The sequence below is a fragment of the Pteropus vampyrus genome, unplaced genomic scaffold (genome assembly GCF_000151845.1).
Source record: "Pteropus vampyrus isolate Shadow unplaced genomic scaffold, Pvam_2.0 Scaffold173, whole genome shotgun sequence".
Lineage (NCBI taxonomy): Eukaryota > Metazoa > Chordata > Mammalia > Chiroptera > Pteropodidae > Pteropus > Pteropus vampyrus.
The window spans coordinates 733,965-758,704 of record NW_011888954.1 but is presented as its reverse complement, the minus strand read 5'-3'; the positions used below and the strand labels follow the sequence as shown (position 1 = coordinate 758,704).

The 24,740-nt window shown below is 52.7% G+C and overlaps 1 protein-coding gene across 1 annotated transcript; it reads right to left on the bottom strand.

Moving 5' to 3' along the window:
- Window positions 1-290: 290 nt before the first annotated feature.
- FOSL2 (FOS like 2, AP-1 transcription factor subunit) lies at window positions 291-23,635 on the bottom strand. The gene is made up of 4 exons (XM_011370735.2): window positions 22,608-23,635; window positions 12,551-12,802; window positions 7,610-7,717; window positions 291-5,160 (listed from the first exon to the last, which is right to left on the bottom strand). The coding sequence occupies exons 1-4, from the start codon at window positions 22,707-22,709 to the stop codon at window positions 4,642-4,644; spliced, it is 981 nt and encodes a 326-aa protein (XP_011369037.1). The 5' UTR covers window positions 22,710-23,635; the 3' UTR covers window positions 291-4,641.
- Between the last annotated feature and the right edge of the window lie 1,105 nt (window positions 23,636-24,740).

Sequence of the window (24,740 nt, the reverse complement as noted above, 5' to 3'; positions counted from 1 at the left end):
AAACTTTAAAAAAAGAAGAAGAAAAAAAAAAAGATGTTCAGGAAGGTAATTAAATTCCCCATAGGGCTCTAGAAGTCTTCTACAAGTTGTTTGCCTCCATGATCTTATAGCAGACTTTACACCACATTATTGACACATCTCAAATACAGATGCACAAAGCTTATGATTTTCCACTATATACCAAAATACTATATATACACCTCCCACTGCAGAAAAAGATACCCTGATACCTACTCTTTATACAAAGGTGAATATTTTCTTCCTTGACATCAAGTAACCACAAACTAAAATAACTGGAATAAACTTTTAATCATACAGAGAGAATAATTTTTAAGGAACAGCGCAGGACTTTCTGTTTTCTCTTACGATGTAGACTTCTTGGTGACCACTGTCCCCGGAGGAATGACAATCCATCTTTAAAAACAGAACCTTTCTATACGTTTTATACAGCACAAGTCACAAATCATTTTAGATACGACAACAACAACAATAACGAAAAAGCATCTTTAGCCTAAAGTTTTTAAAAATAAGAAAGAGAGGGAGAGAGGAACTGAGTACTTTAATGCTATCTGTTTCCATTTAGGCTTGGTACAACACAAAGATGTAAACATTTAAAATAAATAATAAAATAAATGTCAATTTCTTCTCCCCCTCCCCTTTCCAGACCCACCTCAAAATTTGGCCCGGCCCCTCCTGAACACGTCAGCATTGGAAAATTAAAACCCTTTGTTGATGTACAGCCAAAATACTAGAAGCATGAGAGGATGTCAGACTGGTAGTGGGATGACTGGATTTCCTTTTTAAAAGCTGCAGGAGGACATGGGCACACCTGGAAATGTACACACACATGCTCACACACACGTACACACACACACACACACACACACACACACACACACATACCCCAACCTGTCAATAAATAGTGAGATGCTGGCTTTTAAGATGAATGCCAAGACAACACAAGGAGCAGAAAGTAGCAAGACCCCTTTACTTACATTTTTAAAAGAAAGTTACACATACCACTTATCCTATTGGTCCACAAATTCTATAAGGACTCAAGTGACTCCTCCAACCATTTGAGGAGTGCAAAGGAGCACATCACCAGGTAGAGAGAAAAGAAGAAATTTAGAGGTGAGAGGATGTTGTAAGGGATGATGAGTCTTTGAGAACCTCACGCTGAAGACGATCTTGTCTCGGATTTTTGAAGACCTTCTCACCTCTAAGTTTTTGTTCTTCCATTTCTTGGGGGCCTTTAATAAGGGATGCCCTCATCTCTTCGTCTCATTCTAAAGAGGGTATATATAAAAGTGCCTAACACAGTGCCTGGCACATAGTAGGTGCTTAGTCTTTTCTTTCTTAAAGGGGCCACACAGATATCGGATCAGGAAGCAAATTGACCTGAAAGTTAAATGGTGAGGTTGCAGGGAGCACTGTTGGTCCATCAAGGACAGGGTAGGAAAGTCCCAACGCCTATGAGGTTGAAACCTCCCTTACACTTGGAGCCAAGTGGGAGCAGAGAGGAAACTCCTTTTCCCAAAGCCTGAGAAAGAAAAGCAGCAGCCTCTGATGGCTTTTGGCTTTGAGATGCTGTGTGACGGGCCACAGTGGACACACCTGGCCTTTTACACAGGCAGAACAATGATTTCCTTCTGAAAACCTCCCCAGTGAATTCTCTGCTTAGAGCTGGCTCCAGTAATTTCCGAAGCTTCACCTGGGACCTCCTCTTTCCTGTGTCAGCAGCTGTCCCCAACCACACAGCCAGGAAGAGGACTGTTCCCAGAGAGACCAGCCAGGTGGCTAAGAAGACTATGTGTTTCACACTAGCTTGTCAAAGGAGTGCCTGCCCTATGGTGTCCCAGAGCTGCCTGCAGCCCAACTGGAGTCCACACCAGCTGCCTCATGGCTGGGGACACAGGAGAAGCACAGCAGCTCCCAGCCCAAGCACAAAGGCCACCCCCCACCCACACCCCTGCAGCTGTTCCCTTAGCTGGAGCCACAGAGAAGGAAGCAGTAGGCCTGGTGCCTGGTGATTCTGCAGCAAGGGAGTGTGTGTGCATGAGCTTGGAGAACAAGCCAGAAGGAAGTAACTGAGGATATGCTCATGACTTAGGTGTAATAGTCAGCCTTCCCCAACTAACCTCCAAACCCCCTCCTAGAACAAAGCCAGAGGGTCCTGAACAGAAATGCAGCTCGGAGGCCTCTAAAGCCCTGTGGGGTGGCTGGGTTTTTGCTTTACGCTGTTCTCAAAGCCAACGCAACTTGAAATCTGAACTAAAGCCAAACTCTGTCTCAGGAACGTCCAGCCTGGCCCCAAGTCGCAGATTGTGACTTGCCTTGGGATCAGTGCTGTGCAAACCAGGGCATAAAGGGACTTTTAGAAGTTAAACACCAGAAAGCAGCTTCATTTAAGAAATACACACACACACACACACACACACATATGTACATATGTGTGTATATACGCATGTATGTGCGTGTATATATATATGTGTGTGTGTGTGTGTGTATATATATATATATGCACAAAGAAGCAAATAGCTCCCACTTGGCCACAAATACCACTTGAGATGATTAAGCTTTTCAGAGCTGAGCGCACCCCAGTTTTCTGTGCCCATGTCCTGCTGCTCCAGCTGACTTCTGCTTCTTTGATTAATCTGAAGCCAGAAACCCAATTGCCCATTCTCATTAGGCACGCCTCTCCCAGAACCATGAAAACCCTGAGGGCAGCATCACAGCCCAGGAATGTAAGAAACAATGTTTTAAAACTATTTTTGGACAAAATCCTTTTTCTTTCCATCTCCTCTGTGTGGCCTGTCCTTCCACACGTCTCTTCCAGTCGTAGCAGGCTACGTACTTGAAGCATAAGCCATTCCATTCTGTGTGTCTAGTGCATGGGAAGTAGGTAATGGACATTAAATAATGACCAGCACAGAGGCCTAGGTGTGTGAAAGGAACAGGTGAGCGTTAAGTGTCACTGCTCGCTTCCCCAGTCTAACTGGAATTTAACCCCCGCTGGGCTTGATTTAAATAACAGCGATATAGTTTTAAATTATCATACAATAATCTCTAGAGCTGAATCACACTGCCAGGTCTCCCTCAGAGCATCAGGCCACAGAGACCAATCCTGGAAGATCAGGGGAGCTATGCCCTGGGGAGAAAAAGGATCAGAGGGGTGGGCGGCGGGGGCCACACTGAGCTATGCTGAGCTATGCTCTTGCAGGGCCAGGAGGGTCCCTTACTCACTCACCCTCAGCCTGTGGGAAGGGGGCAGCTCTCCTGCGGTGGAAAGCAACACATCTCCTACGTCAGCGGCCCCAGGAATGGAGAATAAGCCACAAGTCATAGCAACAGCCCGGGGCCAGCTATTGGACCTGAGGAGCACGCTCGGGTGAGAGGTTGGAGGAGCACAAAGAGAAGTACTTGATCCAGCAGGTGACAATGGGCACTTCAGAGAGGTGAACAGCTAGAACAGGGCCAGCCAGGTGCCAGGGCTGGTGTGAGGCGAATCCTACTCCGATGGCCTCCCTCTCCCCTCCCCTGCTTTTCCATCCACAGCAAAGGTGCCTTTGAGGCTTGAGGAGGGGCCACCTGGTAGCAATCTGGGGAGGGTCCAGGCCCACGCTCATTAAAACTCTGTGGGTGGCGTCCCCTGAAAGCCAGGGTGGGGGAGGGCGGAGCTGTTCGGGACAAGGAGTGATGTGTGGTTCCTAGGGAGGGACACCTCCCTGGTCGGGACAGAAGGGTCCAGGGGCAGAATGGCCAGGCAGTAATTACAGGAGATGTCCTGCTCAAGACACCAGGTGAAGGAAAGTCGGCTAGGATACCATGTGGCTTGGTTGGCACTATTCCTGGCCTGGTAATTAGACGTTTGGCAAACCCAATCTGTGACCCGGCTGTCTCACTCACACCCTTTCTTCTGGCCAAGCCGCTCCTCCAAGAGCCGTCTCCAAGGAAGGGGAGAAAGGGTCCTCTGAGCCTCTCGGTGCTGGTGGCATCTCTTTGAGAGCTCAGGGAGCTCTGCTGGTGGATCTGGAGATGGAAGTGGACCAGGGGGTGTCGGGGAGGGAAGGCTCTGTATTGCACACTGACTGTCTCCTGGACAAGTCGGCCCAGCAGAGGAGCTGCCTGCTGCCCAGCTCCAGAAATGAAGAGCTTCACTATTCAGACCACCCAGATGAAATGTCATGGCAAATTTGATAAAAACCGAGAGGAAGTAGAATTGACACTGGGGGAAGGAAGGGGCAAATAGAGGGAAGGTGAAACCAAAAGGCACTGAGCATGCTCGGTGGGGAGGAGAAGGGCACCATCACTCCAGAGACATTTTGTAACACGGGGACTGGAATGGTCCACCCAGCTTCAGGCTCTTCAGAAGCCAGAGAGATGCCCGAGTCCACTAAACCAAGTTCTCCAAGGCTTTTCAAGAAACAGGATTTGCTCTGCAGGATAAATGAGGGAGGAGGTCCCATGACTTCCAAGAGATCATCCACGTCCTCCAGTGCCTCACTGCTGAATCCCACCTAGGTCCCCCCAAAGCCAGGGAGCTCTCTGACAGGGTCCCCCTCTTGCTCTCACAGCCCTGGAGCGCTCGAAGGTGCTGGTCCCTGGGAAGGAGGCAGTGACGAGGACTCCCTAGGAGCTGGGTTACAGAGCCAGCAGAGTCGGGGAGTTCAAGGAGTCTGATGACTGGTCCCCACTGCTACTGCTTCTGCGGTGAGCCTTGGAGCAGGACTCGGAGGGCGACGCAGGTGATTCCTGCTCCAGGACGCTGGGGTAGGTGAAGACGAGGTTCGAGGTGCCCGGAGTGATGGCAGGCGTGGAGGTCACCACGATGGGGGTGTGCAGGGGCTCTTCCCCGTAGAAGCCCCCGGCGATGCTGATGGGCTTGATGACAGAGCGCTGGGCCTTGTCCAGCCCCGCCGATGAGGACGAGGGACTGTCCTCTTCCAGGGGTTCCTGTTTCACCACCACGGCACCCACTCCGCCACCCCCACTGCGCAGGGTCTGCAGCCCGGAAGCCGGGGGTGATCGGCGCTCTTCGGGGCTGATCTTGCACACGGGCCCGTGGGCCACCAGCATGAACTCCAGCTTCTCCTTCTCCTTCTGCAGCTCGGCGATCTCTTTCTGCAGATCCGACTTTTCCTGCTCCAGGTCCTCCGTTTCCTACAGGAGAAAGAGAGCCTTGTAAGGAACAGGAGCCTGCCAGGGACCTACTTGGGGGGTATGGGGGCTGGTTCAAATCGAAGGGAAAAAGGGAAAACCAGCAACATCCTCAGAAGGTTGACCGTGAAAGCAGCCAGCTCACATCTCCGGCCGCAGCCCCACGGGTTCTGAGTCACCTGGAGGCTCAAGATTCCTTTTATTTCCAATACTCAGATTGAGGAAGGAAGCAAGTCGGCTTGAAGGCAAAATATCAACTATCGCTGCCATGATCGAGCATTCATTTTGTGCGCTGTTAAGCATTTCACAGGCATCATCTCATTCAATCTTCTAGCAGTTTTTTGAAGCAGGTATTTGCAGACAAGGAAACTGAGGTTGGGAGAGGGATAGTAATTTGCCCAAAGTCACAGAGCCAGCAGGTAGGGTAGCCCGGATCTGACCCCAGCGTCCATACGCTACTATGTGTTCCTGCCTTGGTGCCAGGACCTCCCCCTGGGGACAGAGCGGGTAATCGTGAGATTTGGAGAGGAAAGGGCGCGCAGCATGCAGCTCCATCCTGCTCTCCTTCTCGTGGCTCAACTCCTCCCAGCCTGCCTGTGGACACATACACCCTGAACTCCAGCTACGCGACAGTGGACACTGTCTAGACACCCGAGCCTAGGCCAGAGCCTGGCTTGCAGGAAGAGCTCAATCGCTCCTGGTTGGATCATCCCCGCCCCGCTTCCCGTTTTTGCTCTAGCTGCAGAAGCACGTGTTTCGGGTCTCCCAGAACCCTGGAGAACATCCAGTCCCGCCCCTGTGCTTAACGGACTCGGAACCTGGCAGGCGGAGTGGGCACGTAAGGATGACGGGTGTCTCACTGCAAGGACTTCGGCCCCTCCTTTACACAGCTAGAGAAGCAGCAAACGCACGTGGAGGGTAGTCATGGAACACGAGAAGGTGTGTGTCACCGGCCTCCTCCCCACTTTTTCCCTAACACAGGTTCCTGTTCAAGAATAAGATGGTACGGGGCCAGAGCTTCGCTACACGGAGCACTCAGCATATTCTGGAGTAAAAAAAAGTTTCCATCTGTCTCTAGGGTCTGATAAACGTCATGAGCTTATGAGAGGTTTCCTGTGGAGGATGTGGCTCAGGGGCCTGGTGGCTGGGCTTGGGGTGGGGTGGGGAGGCGGGGGAGTAGGGTGTGAGGCTTCTGGGGAAGGAGGGAAGGAAAGCAGAGGGGCCTCAGAGGGCGGGGCTATTCTGGGGCTGAGAGTAAGGAGAGCCCAGGGTAGACTCAGAGGGCCTGGCTCCTTGAAAGGTTGGCAGTGAGGAGGGCTCTCCTGGGGCAGTCTTCCCGTGGAGGACTGGTCACTAATGGATCCCTCACCTGGCAACAGAGAACTCCAACTCATCTTCCCCAACCTTAACTAAGACCTCCACGGGACATTAGTACAGGCTTCACAGAATTCGTGCAGCACACATTCAGTACCCAAGAGCGAGGGCTCCAGAATGGACAAAGGGAAGCTGAAGCAGGTGAATGGTACCGGGGAGAAGTACATAAAGTGATAGGATGGGCAAGGAAATCTGTGATCTCCAAAGCCCCATCCTGGGTGGTCACTGTAAGGACCACCAACAGTGGTCCCTCATCTCCTCACTCTGAAAACACTACCCGGGAGTCCTGGTTTTGGGCTTCCTCTGCACGGCACGCAGCCATCCTGTAAGGCTGGGCTCTAGAGCGAGTTATGGGACGTTGGTCAGGTCGAGCTTTTGAGAGGGAAGGGCCATGAGCCCCCAGGTGTGGGCAATTAGGCAGCAGAGACGTGTGACTCACAAGGGCAGAATGAGGTACTAAGGCCCCAGTTTCAAGATCATAGCAGGGACGGGGAACCTTCCTGCTTATTAAGGATGTGTGGAAACCCAAGATAGTACAACTCAGCTGGCAGGTGAGCCATCCCCATGAGACCCAGAGAGCGCAACCCCTGCAGAGATGAAGGAGCCCAAACAGCAGGTCCCTCCTGCTCAAACTAGGCTGGGCCATTCCTGCTGGCAGAGGCATCGGGGTGGCTGAAACCTTGGGAACCCCCATCCCCAGCAGGGGCAGGTCTGGACCTGCTATGGCTCCTGGGACCCAGCATTATCAACACCCTCTGCCATCCCTCCCCCAGGAGCCCCAACAGGTGAGAGCAGGGAATGCTCGGGCACTAAGTGAGAAAGGACACTAGGCCCAATGAGCGTGTCCCGTTCTTCTCTCTCTGGGCCCAGGCTGGTGCCAAAGGCCAGCTCCCTCCATCCCTCCCTTTTCTTTGATTGGGACAACGCTAATCCATGTGCTCAAAGGAAGACACGTTTCTATCTCCGCTGACTCATCTGTAGGCTACTAGTCGGCAAGGAGACAGTGGGAGGGCCAGGACCCCTGGGGCTCTTGCTGTGGCCCACCCCCAAGTGCCCCCACCCCACGCAAGCTCCTCACCGCCTGCAGCTTCTCCGTCAGCTCCCGGCGTCGGTTCCGGCACTTGGCTGCAGCCAGCTTGTTCCTCTCCCTCCGGATTCGACGCTTCTCTTCCTCTTCAGGAGACAGCTAGAGGCCAAGGTCGGGGGTATGATTAGGTTCAGGTAAACGGTTCACCAGCTTTTTGGTTTGGTTTGGTTTTTTAAGTGCATTTTAAGTAGGGCAGGAAGCCCTTCTGGGACTGCAAAGGGGAGGAGGGAAGGCTAGGGGCACGTGGCCGGGCTCAGAGGTCCCTGAACATGCAGCTCACCGCTGTCTGTCCACCTGGGAGGTCATTTAGAGCCGAACCCACTCTGGAAGGTGATGTCCCGTGTTTGAAGGGAGAACAGCGCAGCAATGGGTCAGGGACAAACCAGCCCAGGCATGGTGGCAGCAGCTTTTGTCATGTCAGCCCTGATTTAGTGCCAAGGCCAGACGGGAGCTGGGACAGCTTTCCCCAGAGAATCCCCTCATGCCAGCCAGGCCTGGCCCCACCCACGTAAGCAGCTTCTTCTAAACCCTGGCTAATTACTCTGCCCCGTCACTCTGCCTGCTCGGCAAGCCTCATTATCCCCATTTAGTTAAGTAGCTGGGCCCAGAGTAAGAACCACCTGGGAGAATGTTCTGTTGCCAGAGCGAGGGTCAAGGATGCCATCTCCCATTCTCCTCTGCCGGCCCCGGAGTGCCAGCTGCTCACAGTTCAACCCGGATGACCCAGCAGTGTACCTGGCATGTTAAATCCTGCTGCCCATCACATCTACGTATTCAACAAACAAGCACCGTCTATGCGCCAGGCACAGTTTACAGGGATCGAGATTTATCAGAGAACCAAACGAATTAAAATCCACCTGCAGAGCTCACAATCTAGCTCCTTACAGTGAGGCTGTTTAGGGACCTGTGACTCATGCCACGGAGCAAAAACCCTGCTCCACTAAGAAAGGCTGACACTCTGTTTACATAGAGCCCTTCCAGGGAGGGCTGTGACCCAACGCTCCTTGCAGGCAGAGGTGACATGAGGAGATGGCCATGGGCCGAGGCAGAACGCAATTCAAAAGGAAAGACCATCAATTCAGTTATCAGACACTGAGGGCACCTACTATGTGCCAAGTGCAGTACGAAGGGCTCAGGAGAGTCTGAGGGGACTAAGACCTGGGTCTTACCCTCTAGGGACACTTGGGGGAAACGCCAAAGCCCCTTTTGGAAGTGATGAGAGACGCTGCCCCACTGAGGGATTCTCCTGGCCACCCTGTGAAGGAGGGACTACTCCTCTGGCTGGGCTCAGGTCACAGTCCCCAAGATGCTCCCTACAGCCCTGCAGATCTGTGGCTGTGATGTCCTGAACAGCAAAGTGAGGCACAGCATCAGAGAGGACAAACCCATCCCTGTCTACACTGAGGCGACCCCGTGGCCCCTCAGTGCCAGAGTCCTGTGTCTAAATTCTCCAAACACTGGCATGAAAATGTGCCACTCGACTGCTCAGACACGAAGTCTCTCTGAGGCCATTTGAGCACAGAGAAGCTCATTCTCAACTTTCAAATCCTCCCCTAGCAGTCAAGGTGTGGGGCTCGAAGGGACGCCTGGCAGGCTGGGGAGACCTCCAGGGCCTCCTGGCACCTCAGGTCTCCGCCTCCCAGGCTTTCAGCTGGGCTGTGCCCCCGCCCATCTGTGTCTGACGTCCTGACTGTGCGCGCTCCTCCATGTCCTCTGCCACCCCGACCTCACTGGGATGAAGAACCAGGCCCCGCTTCCTTGTCTCACCAGCTCCTCTGTCACTGTGTCCCTCGTCCCCTGCAGCAGTCTCCAGGTGGGACGCACCCAGCCGTCTAGCAGACAACATCCCTGTGCGTCCTCAGGCCCCTCCCAAAAACCTGGTCTTAAGAGTCCACAGTTGAGTCCTGGCTCCGCTTTCTTCCTCAGACCCGTCCTTAGTTACAGCCTCTGAAAACCTCCACTTCCCCGAGCGAGCGCCAAAGGCTCCACATTCTCTCTTCTGCGAGGTATCAGGCCAAGTGGGAGCAAAACATGGGTGTAACGTGTGTGTGGCCCTGGACAAACCACCAAACCTTCTGAGCCTCAGGTTTTCCATTTGCAAAGTGGGATTCATAGGACCTGCCCTGCCTTCCACAAAGTGTTTGTGATGATCAGAGGGGGTGCAGTGTGAGAGCTCTCTCTAAAGGAGAAAGTGCTAGAAAGACATTTCCTCTCTGGTGCTTTTTCAGAGTCAGAAGAGTCCAAGCGGCCTGGAGACCCAGAGTCCACAGACTCAAAGGCACTGCTCGGTGCTAGAGTCAGCTGCCTGGCTGAGGTCACAAGGTAGCTTGGCTAAGGCCCTGAAGACTTGCTTCTCTTAACACTGTCTCAACCTGGGCCCAGCAGAGTTACCAAGGGAGCCTGAGTTCAGGGTGCTCCTTGAGGCCCAGCTAGCTCCCTCACTCCCGCCGACCAGGGGCTGGTCGTGGTCCACTTTGGCCTCCCTTCCCCCTTGGCTGCTTCTGCACAACTTTTGGCCCCCCAATCAGCCTAGAAGTCTCATCCCTATCTGGTGAAGCGTGGGGCCACTTATGAGAGCTGTCAGTATAGAAAGTGTTCAGGGGCGGTGACATCAACATGGTTACAGATGTGTGTGTCAGTACTAGTACCCACCCACAAACCACACACACCCTCCCCTCCCTGCCTCCTCAGTCACTGCCACTGGACTCAGAGGAAGCCTAGGGGCAGGCTCCAGAGCAGGGCGGTGAGGCACCAGGCCACCAGGCCGGCTCCTGGCAACAGGCCCCTCCCCCTGGGTGGAGGTCAGGAGGGCGGAAGTAAGCTTCAGGGAAAAGACCCTGGGGCTAGCCACCCAAGAGCCAAGGTTCTAGGATGCTTCTGCCCAGGCTTCCTCCAAGCTGCAGGATGATTGTCTGAACTCCTAATTGACAATGAAGTGAAATAAAATGCTCCTGGCTCTCTCCCTCCCTCTCAAAAAAGGAAGGAAATTTTCCAGACAGATTGTCTTAGGGCACGCCTAGGCGGTGTGGTGGGAAAACCAGGGGCCTGGAGGTCAAAGGGGGTGGACGCCAGTCCTGGCTCTGCTGCTGACTTACTGTGTGACCCTGGCTAGGGCCCTTCTCCTTCCTGGGCCTCAGTTTCCTCATCTTTAAAGTGGGTGCAGAGGGAAAATTAGGAAAGCTGGTCTCTGAAGTCTTTTTCCAGATATAAACTTCTAAATTTGGAGTGAGCTAGGCCCAGAAAAGAATGAAGAGTGTTCAGCACATCTTGCTCTGTTCACCTGCTAGCCCCAAAGAGCCCCTCTCACAAGCCTGGCTGTCCCTAAGGGGTCACTTACATACAGGCAGAATCTAGCTCATTAGTGACTGTAAAGCTTGACACCTTGGGCTCTCTGAAGGAAGTAGATTTATAAAGGACATTAATGTCACTGCTACTGCAATATTTACAACTGCAATGATGAAAAGCAACAGTGAGGGGGATACTGGCCACTTCCCCAGCGGCAGCCGTGAGCTGTATCTGTTACAGCATCTGTTACACACACCTCCCCAGGTCGCCCTGCCACAGGTCCCGCTGTTAACAAAACAGATCAACCTGCAGCGCACACAAGGTCCAGCTCTGTCCTCAGAGGAATGGGGCCCCTGCAAAAGCTTCCAGTTCCTTGGAGAAGAATCTTTGTACTTCTAAGTATCCTCAGGACTATTGGCAGTGGGTCCATGATTATCCACTGGGGACTATGTTTAAAGGTCCGTGTATTGGAACGTTGTAGAGCCAGGGACCCCAGAGTGGAGGTGAACAGTGGGTGCAAGGGAGAGGGGTTCAAATGCTGAACCTGGAGCTCTCCGAGTTAACATTTCCTTTGAAAAAGGGTTTCCGCTGCTGAAGTATTTTGCCTCGCCTAGACTCACGGTGGCATGCTGCTGTAGGACGGACATGCACAGGGAGTCCAGGGAACTGGCTTCTAGTCTAGACTTCCCCGCTCACTTGCTGAGTGGCCCGGGGCAGGTGGGTCTGGGCTTTGGTTGTGTCATCTGTGAAGGGGGACAGATGGGGCACTTTGACAGCTCATTCCCCACTTTCTGGCATCAGGGAGCCCATTGCTGCCCTGGCTCACTGTTGATGCAGACAGTGGGCCTTTAGCATGTTGGGTGGATTCTGCTTAGAGAGCAGAGGCCCCATAACTTTCTGGTGTCTCTCCCAGCCAGGCTGACTCCTTCTCAAAGCTGAGCCCCTTGAGAAAATAAAGGCTGATGTCTGACCTCCCACCCTCACTCCTGGGCAGCTAAAGCACTTGAGCAGGCTCCAAGGACCCCAGAGTCACTACACTTCTGGAACATGCACTTGAAATGGGCTCCTGCTTTGAGCTGGAGGCCTGGGACACCAAGGAGGGATGTAAAGTACTGTTAGCAGTACCAGCTTAGAGTGTAACTCTTCAGGTGTGCTGGCTCTGTTGTCTGCACCAGACAGCGAGAGGCAGTTAAGGGCTACTCCCCAAAAGCTCCCAGGCAGGGTTCGCTGGCTGCTTGTCCTGTGACCCCTCCACCAAGGATCAGAGAAAGACACTGCGGTAGGCAGGTCCTAGCAGGCTTCCATTTTGCTGACACCTCACCACTCGCTATGTGCTTTCCCACACATGATTGCATTCAAGTGGCAACAAGTCTTGTCTGGTAGGTACCATAATCCCCATTTTGCAGCTGAGGAAACTGAGACTCAGAGATTCTAAGGGACATGAGTGAGACGACAGAGCCAGGCCTGACCCTCAGGTCTTTAACTCTGCCTCCAGTGATGAAGGTCATGTACTCCTAGTCCCTAGCTCCCTCTTCTTCCCAGTGTACCCAGAACGTTGGCCCTGCTCCCCACCAGTCTGCAGAAAACTACGTTGTGTTACGAGTCCCTGAAAGCTACCGACGTGGCTTTTATGCTTATGTGAGGTACCTGTTCATCTCTCCTCCTGCGACCCACGGTGGTGCCAATGGTCTTGATCACTCCAGGTCTTGGGAGGGCCATGTGCCCAGGGACAGAGGCCAGGCCAGGCAGGGGGCTGTAGGGGTGTGAGCGAGGGTACGGGTTGGACATGGAGGTGATCACTGTGGGCTGCACCATCCACTGCAGGTCCTGGCTGGTTGTGATGGCGTTGATGGTGGGGATGAAGGCACTGCCCGAGCCAGGCATATCTACCCGGAATTTCTGAAATGAGAAAAACAGAATTGAGCCAATAGTTAACTGAGCAGAACAGGACAAGCAGAGCCAGGAGGCAAAAACCAGCAGAAAGCAGCATCAGCACTTGGGGGACCAAGGTCAGTATACTGGGTGGGCTTCCCTGGACAAGTCCTGTACATCCAAGAATCAGGGGAATCTTAACTATTCCCAGGGCTCCGTGTCCGATTGCCTCCTTGACTGAGGTCCTGTGAACTCCATCCCTAGGGCTCAGCGAGAATGTGGTCACATCCCAAATGACTTCAAGGACAGATGTACTCCATAGCCGCTCACACTCAGCGGGCCCTCTCTGCATCCCTCCTGGTGGCCACGTCCACATCTGCAGAAGGGCAGGCCTCCCGCCTGGACCTCCTGAGCCTCTGGGCCACCTGCCAATTATTCCCCAGGGTACTGGCTCAGGACCCCTTGAGGAAATATGCACACCGACAGTTCTGGAGCAAAAAAAAATCACCAGGAGGCTTATTGTGCCTGCTTTTTGTTACTTTCCAAACAGGTTGAGGATGGGGCTGTGACCCCATCAGAGACCAGGTCCATGCAAAGGTGCTCTCCGACCCATGAGACTGCAGAGTGATAGCATCTGCGGCCAGACTTCTTCTTGCTGTCCTTGCCCTCCTCCTCGCCCTTCACCCCCATCTTGCCTGGGGCAGGCACGCTGTGCCTCTTCCTATCTACGCATCTATCTATCTGCATTCAGATGTGTGATGTGTCTGTGGGAAACTTTGGTGCCGCTAGCTCAGTCTTCCCCCTGACTCTGAATTTAAGCCCAGACCACACTGCAGAGTTGTCTGGAACACGCTGCACGAGGCATTCTATTTAAAATATAAGATGATGACAGAGTACAAAGACTAAACTGAGCCGTCCCCCTCAGCAGCTGGGCTTGGCCTTTCTTCAGGGCGGCTACTAGAAGGGAGAGGAGGGAGAAAGGAAGGACCCCCCTACCCACCCACCTGCACTCCAAGATTTTCAGGGAAAAGCTCCCCCAGAGGAATCCTCATCCTCCGATGATTCCTGTTTCCCCCAAAAGGTTCTGCAAATCCTTTCTTCCCTAATTCGGTGGGTAAAATGACAATAACTAACACGTGCTGAGTGATTTATTAAACAGCAGGGACCATGGTAGTGTTTTACCTAGATTATCTCATTCTCCCTCTGAGGTAAGAACTACTGTTAGCTCCATTTCAGAGGCAGAAATTTAGGCTGAGAGAGATGAACTTGTCTAAGGCCACTAAAAAAGCAGTGGGTCAGGGTTCAAATCCAATTTATCCTGGTGAAGAGGCCAGAGCTCTCGCGGGGCTACACGAGCTTCTGTCGCATTGCTTCCTTTGTCCTCAAAGTCCAGCTCCAAGTGCTGGTATTGACCCCCACTGCTCTCAGACAGAGCATCCAGTCACCACTGCCAAGGGTCCCGACAGACCTTCCCTCTCACCCAGGAGACCCCATAGGTCTGTTTGACCCCAGATGAAATCCTGCTAGCATTAGCGTAGATGCTGTAGCACCGCACCTCGCTTCTGGCCCAACCAGGGCTAGAAGTATTAGCAGCAATGGCAGCTGCCACCACCATCGTCTTTGCCCCCGGTGACAGACATCTAGGTTCCCATTGCATAAACAAAGTGAAGCTTAGAGTACCTCACTGGAGATGAGGCTGCTGAGGGCCCTTCCTTGCTCTCTCTCCTGCCGGTTTCCTGACCCAAGTCTGGGTGGTGGAACGTGGCTGTCTCACCTCCTAGACCACCCTGGGGCCCCAGGCCAAGGGCATTCAGTGGAGACAGTGATCCAGCACAATGGAGTCTGGCATTCCATGAGGGGAGCTGCCCAGTGCAATGGACTCAGTGTCTCCTCAGAATGCAAAAACAGCAGAGCTCGTTTATCAGGAGCTGACGGACAAGAAGGTGTATGTGTGTGTGTGTGAAAGAGAGAGAGAGAGAGAGAGAGAGAGAGAGAGAGAGAGAGAGAGAAGGAGAAGGAGGGAAGGGTGCAGTGAACAAGGAAGGATCTAACTGGCAAACGATTTTCAAGGAAGAAATCAGACAAGCAGGGTTGGGCTGTGAGGAGGCTGAGGACGTGTGCAGAAGCTCCAGGCTCAGACAGCCAGGTTTCTCTTGGGCTGCGGGACAGAAGAGCAAGGGGTTGGCGGGGAGGGGGTTCGGCGGGCGGGGCATGGGTAGGAGGTGAAGGGGAGGTTGGCAGGAAGTCGACATTGCACTTGGACTCCAGAGGCCTGGATTTAAGACCCTGGCAAATCATGGAGGACTCAGTTTCCCTGCCTGTAAAGGGGAATACTAACTCCAAACTCGCTGCACTGTCATGAGGATTAAATTAGTAGCTACTTGTAATCACAGGCTATAGGAGAACACTGGTGGCTGTCAACTCTGGCTGCACATTAAAATAGTCTGAGGAGCTTTTTAAAAACACCCGTGCTGGAGCCTGACCATTAGAGTTCTAAAATAACTGGTTTTGAGTGGGGTTCTGATAATATATTAAAAAGAAACACACCTGAGGTGATTCTAGTGTACAGCCAGGGTTGAGAAATGCTGCTCCAAACAACTGGAAGGTGGCATTGTCAACACCACCGCCAGCACCATTACCATCACGCCTCACCATTGTACCTATGCACTCTGCATGGGGTGGCTCCAGGGACAACTGCCGGCTTCCCACTCCTGGGAAGCACCCAACATTTTGATTCCATTTCTCTCCCTAAGTCAGGTTCTGGGTTTGAAGAACAGCCGAGGCACCCAGCACAATGGCTGAATGTGACCCTCCACCTCTGCCGGGAAACTGTCAGCTTTCCCATCAGGAAAGCACCCGAGAAACTCGCTCCTTATTCCGACCGGCAGAGCCCCTCTGTTTCTGCCAGGGGGAAGCAAGCAAAAACTCTGAAGCAAAGCCTGGGGACGAAGATCCCTTAGGAATAAGTGGATGACTCTGAGCCCCTCTCAGGCCCTCCGGTCCACCGCTCTGTGGTGGCAGGTCTACAGAATGTGCTCCCCGGCCACCAGCCAGATCCCTTGCAGCAATGGCTTGGTCTAGACAAAACAAGACAGCAATAAAAGCAAGGCGGTGGGTAATGACTGCCTCCAAATGCACGTACAACTTGTTTTAGAGGGAGGTAAAGCCATCTGGATAACACACTGGCTCTAAATGGCAAGGAAAACAATGCCCCATCCCCAGAGGGGACTGGGGCTCTGATAAAGAAGGTTTTTGTCTCCAAGAGGAGGATCTCTGAGACGGGCGCACAAGTTTACGTGAGATTTGGCGGATGTGCCTTTTCTCACCTCCAGAAGGTATTATTCAGAAAGCAACACTGGGGGAGAGGAGATGAGGCTAGGAGTTTGTGGTCCCAGAAGAGAGCCTGGCATTCCTCTCTGCCGACAGACCCAAGAATCAGTCAGATGTCATACTGAGGATAAATCATGGTTCTCTACAAATGGAGTAACACTGAACTCAAACTAAGATAGGATTTAGTGGCTGGCATTAGGGCGGTTTAATCCCCGCTGCAGCACCCAGTGGGTGCTGGGAGTGGGGTACAGAGGAGGTAACTATCCAGGCCCGCACTTGACTTCCCTGGGGCTCTCTCTCTTCCTCTAGGGACAGGATCAAAGATGCTGGATGGTTGTGTGGCCTTCTAACCTGGAGAAGCCTCCAAATGCAGTATTTAACTGTGCCATCCTGTCGACTTCTGGGTGGACAAGAATGCCTAGAAAAGGACAAACTGGCCCCCCACCGACCTCTGGGAGAAAAGTCTGGCAAAGTTCTGCTGTAAAAGGCTGGACAGTAAATATTTTAGGCTTTGCGGGCCACGCCGTCTCTGTCGCTACTACTCCAATCTGCGTCGTAGCATAAATGCAGCCACAGACAATGTGTAAACAAATAGGCGGGCCTGGGTTCCCACTAAACCTTATTTATAAAAATACTGGGGATGCAGTTTGGCAACTCCTGTCCTGGAGGAGCATTCTCATCTGCTATGCTCAGGCTTGGGGAAAAGCAAGAGAAGAAACAGCAAAAAAATCAGACCTGAGGTATTCCTCCAACCCAGAGTGTCAGGGGGTGGGCTATCACTCATGGGCTTGAATCTCCAGGTCCTGAAGCTTGGGTGTGAACTCTTGTAAGTCTCGTTGTGGGTCTTTGGGCATCAGAACCTCCTTTACCCTGCAGAACCCTGTATTTAAGGGAGCCATGGGGCTCAGGGTGTTCTCCTCCCAATGACTATGAGAGACAGCTCAGAACACATGGCCAATTTCATCAGAACAGAGGAGTTCCTGCAGCCCAACAGCTGATTTGGGAAAATGACTTTTCTGATCTGTACACAATGGTCTTGGGTTCAGACATGAGTTATCACCATGGCCTTCTGCAGAAGGGTCTTGGGACTAGGGTTTGGGCTCCCATTTCCTGCAGACATGGATGGGGCAGGGCTTAACCCCACAGATCCCTGAGCTGGGTGGAAATGGGATTTGAGATGGAAGTAATGGTTGGTGTTCTTGGACCATCCTCTCGGCCAAACATTTCTCCATCAGACTGATTTTCAACTGAGCCACCAAGCACTTAACGCATGAACCCCATGAATACCTGTGACCTGCCTCCACAGGCAGGCAGGTATGATCATGCATGTCTGGGAAGGGTCTAGGCCCTTTCTCTTAAGAACAACCCCTTCCCCTACTTTTTTTTTTAAAAAAAAGAACTCTCAGCACTGGAAAAGGAAAATTCCAACATCCCCGGAGACTGGATCAGGGGAAGAAGAAAGATTAAGTGCAAATACTCCCCCATGCTCCCCAGAACCCCCCTGGTGGGGCCCGGTTTGACGCAAATGTTCTATATTTTTATTGAGCTTGGGATGTTCTCCAAAGCCTTCTTTATGGAATTCAACCAGTCTTCACAGATTCTGCATTGGACGTAATTTTGACCTTTAATTGCTATCTAAGGAAAGCCACTTACGTCACCATGGAAATGGTTGCTAATAACTCATGATTTCTCCCCATTTTACAGTCTACAAACACTGTCTCAGGTAATAACCCGCCTCCTTTAACTTCCTCTTTTTCCCAAGTCCACTTGTAAGAACCACGCTCTTTTTCACATCGCTGCCACAGTGAAGAAAGTCGGGGGGCCGGGGGGTCGGGGGGCGGCGGAGCAAGGAAAGGAAGAAAGTGACGGACATGGGGTTATGCCCTCGGGTTCCCGTTTCTTTCCTTCCAGGGCCCCTCTGGCCAGAAACCCCAGTCCGAAGCACAGGGGAATTCTCTCCACTATTCTGTGGACCCCTTGAGTACTCCTGCCAATCCTCAGACATATCTGTGCTCAATGGGAAGGTCGTGCCGTCTCGTCTTCCCTACAACCACAGCAAGGTGAGTGTGGCCAAGTCGCTGCCACGTGACAGCGTGTGAGGGAGTGCTGGGTAAGAGAATTCTTGTATCTTCTCTCTCCAATCCAGCGAGTTAAAACAGGGATCCAGTTACCGAGTGGGGTTTGGAACAGACATATTTGCCTCAGATTTGCCTCAATCAGGGCAGCTGCCATCATTTTGAAAGGAGGTGGCCACCAAAAGACATCACATACAACATGAATGAGACACATTCACAAAGTAATGAGGCTACTTTTTTTTTTTCTTTCTTTCAACAAGTAGACCAGAAAGTTAGCTTCACCATATCCTTATTTCTGTTTAACAACCTATGGTACAGATGGCAAAGGTGCCTGCTTCGGTGTGCCTTGTCCTGGTCACTGCCGTCTCAGGCAGCCTCCTGAGATCGAGACCAACAGGACTCAGGGACAGACTCTATTTCGGACCCAGCCAGGTCACCTTATGTGTCTGACTTGGTTCCCTGTATGTCAAATCTTTCTCGATGACTTCCAAATATCAACTTCACCCTCAAAGGACAAAGATTTGTTAGCAGGGAGGATTTTCAAAAGAATTTGCTGAAGGCAATTCCAAGAGAGGCGTTGTAAAACCTTTCTGAGTCTGACTAATCATAGCCACAGCATTCAAATAAGTATTTAGTCTCCTCAAGGAATGATGATGAAGGGACAGCAGTGATGTGGATGTGTAAGTCCTGGCGTGTGTGTATTAAGATAGAAAAAGGGGGAAAAAAAATGAGATTCCTAACTTTACACTCACCTGGGATAATCAGGCAGGCAGAAATAAAGTAATGGAAATGCACTCAGGGATTTGGATAAGAAAATTCAACTGCCACTCAGACAATACGTGACTGCTGTTTCACCCCAGTCACTTTGATGAGAAAGTGACGCTGACTTCCACCATCAAGAATCAGCGGAACAGACAAATTCCTGGGATAACATTTTGTTTGATCCTAATCTACAACATCTGTAAGATCAAGGTTTAAAAAAAAAAAAAAAAAGGCACCGGACCCTTAATATACACCTCCCGCCTTCCTCCCAGTTCTGAAGACCACCCCCTACCAAAACAACTCTCCATAGCCTAACACAAACATATCAGGAAAACAAGCCTTGGGAATTCGAAGACATTGTGCTGGCACCCTAATGAATAGACAGACGTCAAAACAGGGAAAGAAAAAAGCACTCCTTTTCATACCAGGTTTTATTTAGAACAAAAGAACATTTTTAAAAAAATGTATTCAAAGTCAAGCAGTTCCTAGTTAACCGCTGTTAAATGTATGGCATTTATTTGTCCTGAACTAAAAAGAAAAAATTCTAAGAATTCTGAAAACTCACCAAGTTAGCACTCTCTGGGGCTGGAAAAATACATTCCCCAGATGGTTCTTCTCAGAATGTCCTGTAGGGGGCACTAGAGAGGTATGATTGGGGCTGACTTGGGAATCACAGTCATTTCTGGTAAAAGTTCTTTGATGTGAGGAATGTCCCAGCCTGGTATAGTTGGCAAAAGTTCACTCCGGGAAATTTTGTGTGTGTGTGTGTGTGTGTGTGTGTGTGTCTGTCTGTCTGTCTGTCTCTTGGGAAAGGGTGGTTGTTGAAGAGAGGTAGTCCTGTATTCCAAAAAGGAACTGTCCCTTGATTTATTTTCACAAGTTATCTAAGGAACAGACAAATGGCAGCCTTGGAAAACTGCTGGGTCTGTTTTTGTTTTGTTTTGTTTTTTCATGAAAAGGGGGCCCAGCTGATGAAAACAAGTTATGAAATGACCTATGTTTGTGTAACCGGCTGGATTGCGTAATGCTCAGGCCCTGAAACCGTAATCGACGAGCAGCCAGGCAGGGCATATATCTGGGAGGTGTTTTCCTAGGAAAGTCAGGAAAGAGAGAAAACAACAACACAAAGAAAAAGCCAGGAGGGGGAGGTGTGTGCAATGATTACTGACAAAACAAAATCACCAATGACCAACCTTTGAGATTAAAACTATAAGTGGAACAGGAAATATTTCTCATGCTTCAAGTTCCTGCCATATACAAGAACAGAGGTTTCAACAAAGGGTTATCTACCCTGCCCCCCGTCCCCCCCCCCCACGCCCCAAGTCACTGGAACTCATGGCCATGTGTTAAGATCAAGCTTTACTAAGCCTGAGAAAAGAGGAAAGTTCTGGGTTGAGTGAACAGCAATAAACATCAGGAATCTTAGACCCCATAAGGAGATCAGGAAAAAATAATATTCACTTGCCCAAGGAAAAACAGAGAACCTGCTTACACTGATTGGCCCACTGAGACACCATAAAGGAGGAAGGCCCATCACTAATTGCCAGGAAAGTCTCCCCATAAAGGAAGATGAGGGAAATAAAGTGAATGTTTTCTCTGGTATATACTAAAGTTACCTTGAGTCCGAGACTGGGTGGGGTCGTAGCACAGACTTGTGAAGTTACAAAAGCCTCTCCAAGTCACTCCTTAGGACCACAGAAGAGCTTTGCTCAAAAGTAGAGAGATGATGGAAAAATCCTCCTCCCTCCTCCTTCCACCCCTCCCCCCAGTGGACAGGCTGAGAAACTTGTCTAAAGTGGCATTACCTTGCCAATCCCTCTGGTTTGAAAGGCGCCTCACTCAAGCTGCTGGGCCAAAGGGGCAGGCGTATATTCGAGAACCCCATGCACTAGTTATTACTAATTGCAAAATTCTCATGTGTTACAGCATGCTAGGAATTAGCCAACAGCTGCTTTTTGCTTCGGTAATGAGGCCCCATTACACTCTGCTGGACTGAGTTCTCTTCCTTCTTCCTAGCACTGGTTTCCTGTCTGATTTTCTTCCAAAGCAGGGAATTGCCTCTGCTTACATCCTGGGCTCAAAGCCCTAGTGACACAGATTATTCAACTGGGGCACTGATGTCCAGTATGACTTCCAATCCAGGCCCCAGGGTTTGAGCAAAGCCAGGCGGCAAGATTGTCATATTTCAATGATGACTGCCACAGAAAACGGCAGCCAAAGAATAGACAAGAAATCAAACTATCCCTTGTTGATTTGGGGAAGAGGAGAGGGACATTTGGGGATTTGCTGAATTGGAGAGTGAGGGAATGGGTATAACTGACTCCGACCCCTTGCCTAAATGTTTGGATTCAATACGAACCATCAACTGGGCTAGAAAGCAAACGAAATCAAACACTTTTAGGAGCTTTTAAACTCATCGTCTTGGTGCTCATTATTAAGGGTGCACGGACTGCACCCTCTACGCACAGACGACACTCTCTACAGTGAGTGCTTATGGGGACAGAAGGGGAGATAGAGGGAAGACAGAAAAGCCATTTTGGGGACTCACCAGGTATGAGGAATTACTTTGGAACAAGGTGATTCAGATACGAAAGAGAACTGTGTTTCCATCTCGTTCTCTGGCTGGGTCCATCCCTCCCTGGAAGGCCACCCTGCCTGGCTTCTAGAGGCGGAAGCCAAGGCCACCACCTCAGGAGCAACTCTGGCTGCAGCCAACTTGTCTAGGGACTCCAAAGATCCTAAACGCTGCAGGCTTCAGGTCATAGTGGCCTTGTGTGTTAAGCCAACTCCCTAAGGAGCCTGGGGACTGGGGTGGGGGGCTGCTGTGGAGGGCAGGCACCCCACCAGCACCCTTCTAGTATTTATAGACACACAGATCACATGCACGATCCCTCCAGTGCAAACCAGTCCGGCTGCTTTAGAAACAAGTTGTTTTTCTGCTTCCAGAACCACCCAGGAGCCTAAGCAAGGTCTGTCCCCCACTTCTCTCTGTAGGTGTCCTTGCTCCAGGGACCCCCAGACCCTCAAGCCACCCCTTCTGGTGGCAGTGCAGGTTCCTGCTCTGACCCCTAACAGGAGATGGATGGGCGCGGGGTACACAGGCGCCTCCTGGAGCCAATCAAGGCTGACCTCCCCCTTCCTGACCTTCGCACCTGATTCCCAGAGCCACAACCCTCACCCTCACTCCGGATTATTTCAAGGAGCCCAATCAACCTGTTTCACAAATTAACTTAGACTGACGAAGAACGGGGAAAGAGAGAGAGAGGGCTTTCCAGCCGGAATAGAGTCCTTGGATGTCGGGAGGGGCCAGTGGGTGCAATTTTTTTTTTTTTTTGGTCTACCACGGAGAGAGAGAAAGGGGGTGGAGGATTCCTGGGTGAGGAGGTAACAGGCTTGGTGCTCAAGGAGCTTGTCTGGATAAGAGGTCGTGTGAAGGAAAGGTTTTGTTGGCTTTCAAGCCCACTCCCTGCTCCAGTTAAAAAGTGGTGATGTGGGAAGGAGAGGGTTGGTGGGCAGGACAAGAAAATTCAGAACTTACAATAGTGGCCCGTAGGAATTTTCTCGCCAAACCAAGAAAGGGAAAAGGAAGCAAAAGAGGCAGTGACGGCGAGAGGAGGGCGGGGGGTCCGCCCATGCCGCCAGGTGCACCCGGGGCCCGCACCTACCTGCTGGCCGCCGCCGCCGCTGGAGTAGGACTCGGCGTGCGCAGGAGAGCCGCTGCTGCCCCGGGACGAGGTGTCAAAGTTCCCGGGATAATCCTGGTACATGATCCGCGGTGGGGGCCCGAGAGGAAACAGGGTGTTTTTCTTCCCCCGCCCTCGCCGCGGCCGCGCACCGGCTGCTGCGCGCTCGCTGCCTGCGGGCCGCGCCTGGGCTCTGGTCTCCGCTCTCGGGCTTCGCCCCGACCGCGGCAGGCGCGGACCGGGAGGCGGCGACACCGGGGAACAGTGCCCCCAGAGCGCCTCGCGCTGCACTTCTTCCCTGCTCTACGAGCGCGGCGGGACCGGCTGTCCACCCAGTCCCTCCCTCTAAAAAGTCGGCGCGTCCCTCGGTCCCTCCCCTGCGCTCGCCCTCCCGCCCCCGCGCGCAGCTGGAGCCCAGCCGGGACCGCCGGCCCAATCAAAAATTGGAAATTAAAAAAGAATAGGAGCCTGGCGAGTCACGCTTGCCAGGTCTGGGGCCCCCCCCCGATTTCAGGCAGGGCAAAAAAACGCAAAAAGAAAGGCTGCCCGCTTGGAGAAACTTCTATTTCCTCCTTTTAGAAAAGGAGCTGAGAATAAACTTCCTGTGGCCGACACGCCGCCGGAGTTTCGGAGCGGCTCGGACACTTGACTAGGAAGAGGAGGCAGCCTGCGCCCGTCCCGCAGCCGGTGGAGTTCAAGCTGAGCTGGCGCCGAGAGGGACGCGGCCCCGCTCCCCGTGCCGCGGCTCCGGCGTCCGGACCTGCACCCCTTCCCCAGCGCCCGCTCACGGACGGGCCCGTCTCGCCGGTCCGCGCCTCTCTCTCTCTCTCTCTCTCTCTCTCTCCCTCTCTGTCCCTGCGGAGCGCCGCTCGCTTGCTCGCTGCTTTGCTCGGAGCCCCTGCGCTCTGCCCGAGATGAGTCACTACAATGGCACGAGTTCAACTCCACACTTATTCTCCAGCCCCTGTACCATGTGGATCCACTCACGTCAACCCGACTCCACCTTGCAGGGAGGAGCGCACGGGGAGGCGGGGGAAGGAGGCCCAAGAGGTGGAGGAGGTGGAGGAGGAGGTGGCGGCGGCGGCGGCGGCGGCGCGGGAGGAGGCGGGCGCAGCGCTCCCCTCCAGGCCCCGGCTCTGGGCAGCGCTGACGCCAGCCGCACACCCGGCGCGAGGAAGGAAGGCTGTAGCGGGGGTGGGAGCAGCTGGCCGGCGCAGTTTGGGGGAGCCGAGGCAGCCCAGGTCCTGGCCTGCCCACCCCCCGGGCCCAGCGCCTTTGGTCTGTTCCATTGGCGCACGTTGCCAAAGATGGTCATTTGCGTTAGAGGACGCGAGTGCGGGTTCCCTCACTTTCGGGTGACGTGGAAGGAGAGGGATTCCCTCGCCGGCTCCAGAATGCGCCGCGGGCTCCCCTGCCCCCCATACACACGCCGCCCTGGGAAGGGGCGCGGGGCGGGGCCCCGAGAGTGGGCGCGCTGGCCTCGGCGCCGGGTTTTACAAAATAATCACAGTCCTGAAAAGCAAGACCGGCAGTTCAATGCGGCGCCACCGCCAGGCCAGGAGCCGGGCGCGCAGAGCCGCTTGCAGGGAGGGCGCGGCCGCGCGTGGTCGTCGGCGCCCTCCGCGGCGCCGCCGGGTGCAGCGGGCGCCCCGGGCACGCAGGGTATCCGCGCCGCCCTGCGGCCGGGCCTTGGCTGGGCGCGGCGCCGCCGGGCGGGGCCGTCCTGCCTATTTTTCCCTCAGTGGGCTGGCTGCCCACTGCTTCCCCCATCTCTCTCTCTTTTTTTTTTTTTTTTCGTCCCTACAATTAATCTGTTAAGAGTAGCCTTGAAGACAAAATTAACCAGTCAAGACATTCCGGCCGCCCTCTATGCCGGGCAATTAGGACGCATCTAACAGGAGTATTCGGGCATTATAAGCAAACTCCATACTGTCAAGAATTTAAAAAAAACAAAAAACAAAAAAAACGAAGGAGGGAGACCTGGGAGAGGGTGTGGCCCAACGTTGTCTTCAGCTGTTTTGGAGCGAAGTTCAAGGAGCAAATAGTCAGGACTCCTAGGTCTTCCCGCCTCACTGAGTCGGGCAGGGCGAGGCAGGGTAAAGAGCACAGGCCTTA

Excerpts from the sequence above, each read along its gene's own strand:
- FOSL2 (XM_011370735.2), bottom strand. The coding sequence starts at position 22,709 with ATGTACCAGGATTATCCCGGGAACTTTGACACCTCGTCCCGGGGCAGC. Across the intron at positions 12,803-22,607 it reads GCGGCGGCGGCGGCCAGCAG|AAATTCCGGGTAGATATGCC; the intron begins GTAGGTGCGGGC and ends TTCTCATTTCAG. Across the intron at positions 7,718-12,550 it reads GCAGGAGGAGAGATGAACAG|CTGTCTCCTGAAGAGGAAGA; the intron begins GTACCTCACATA and ends CTTGGCCTCTAG.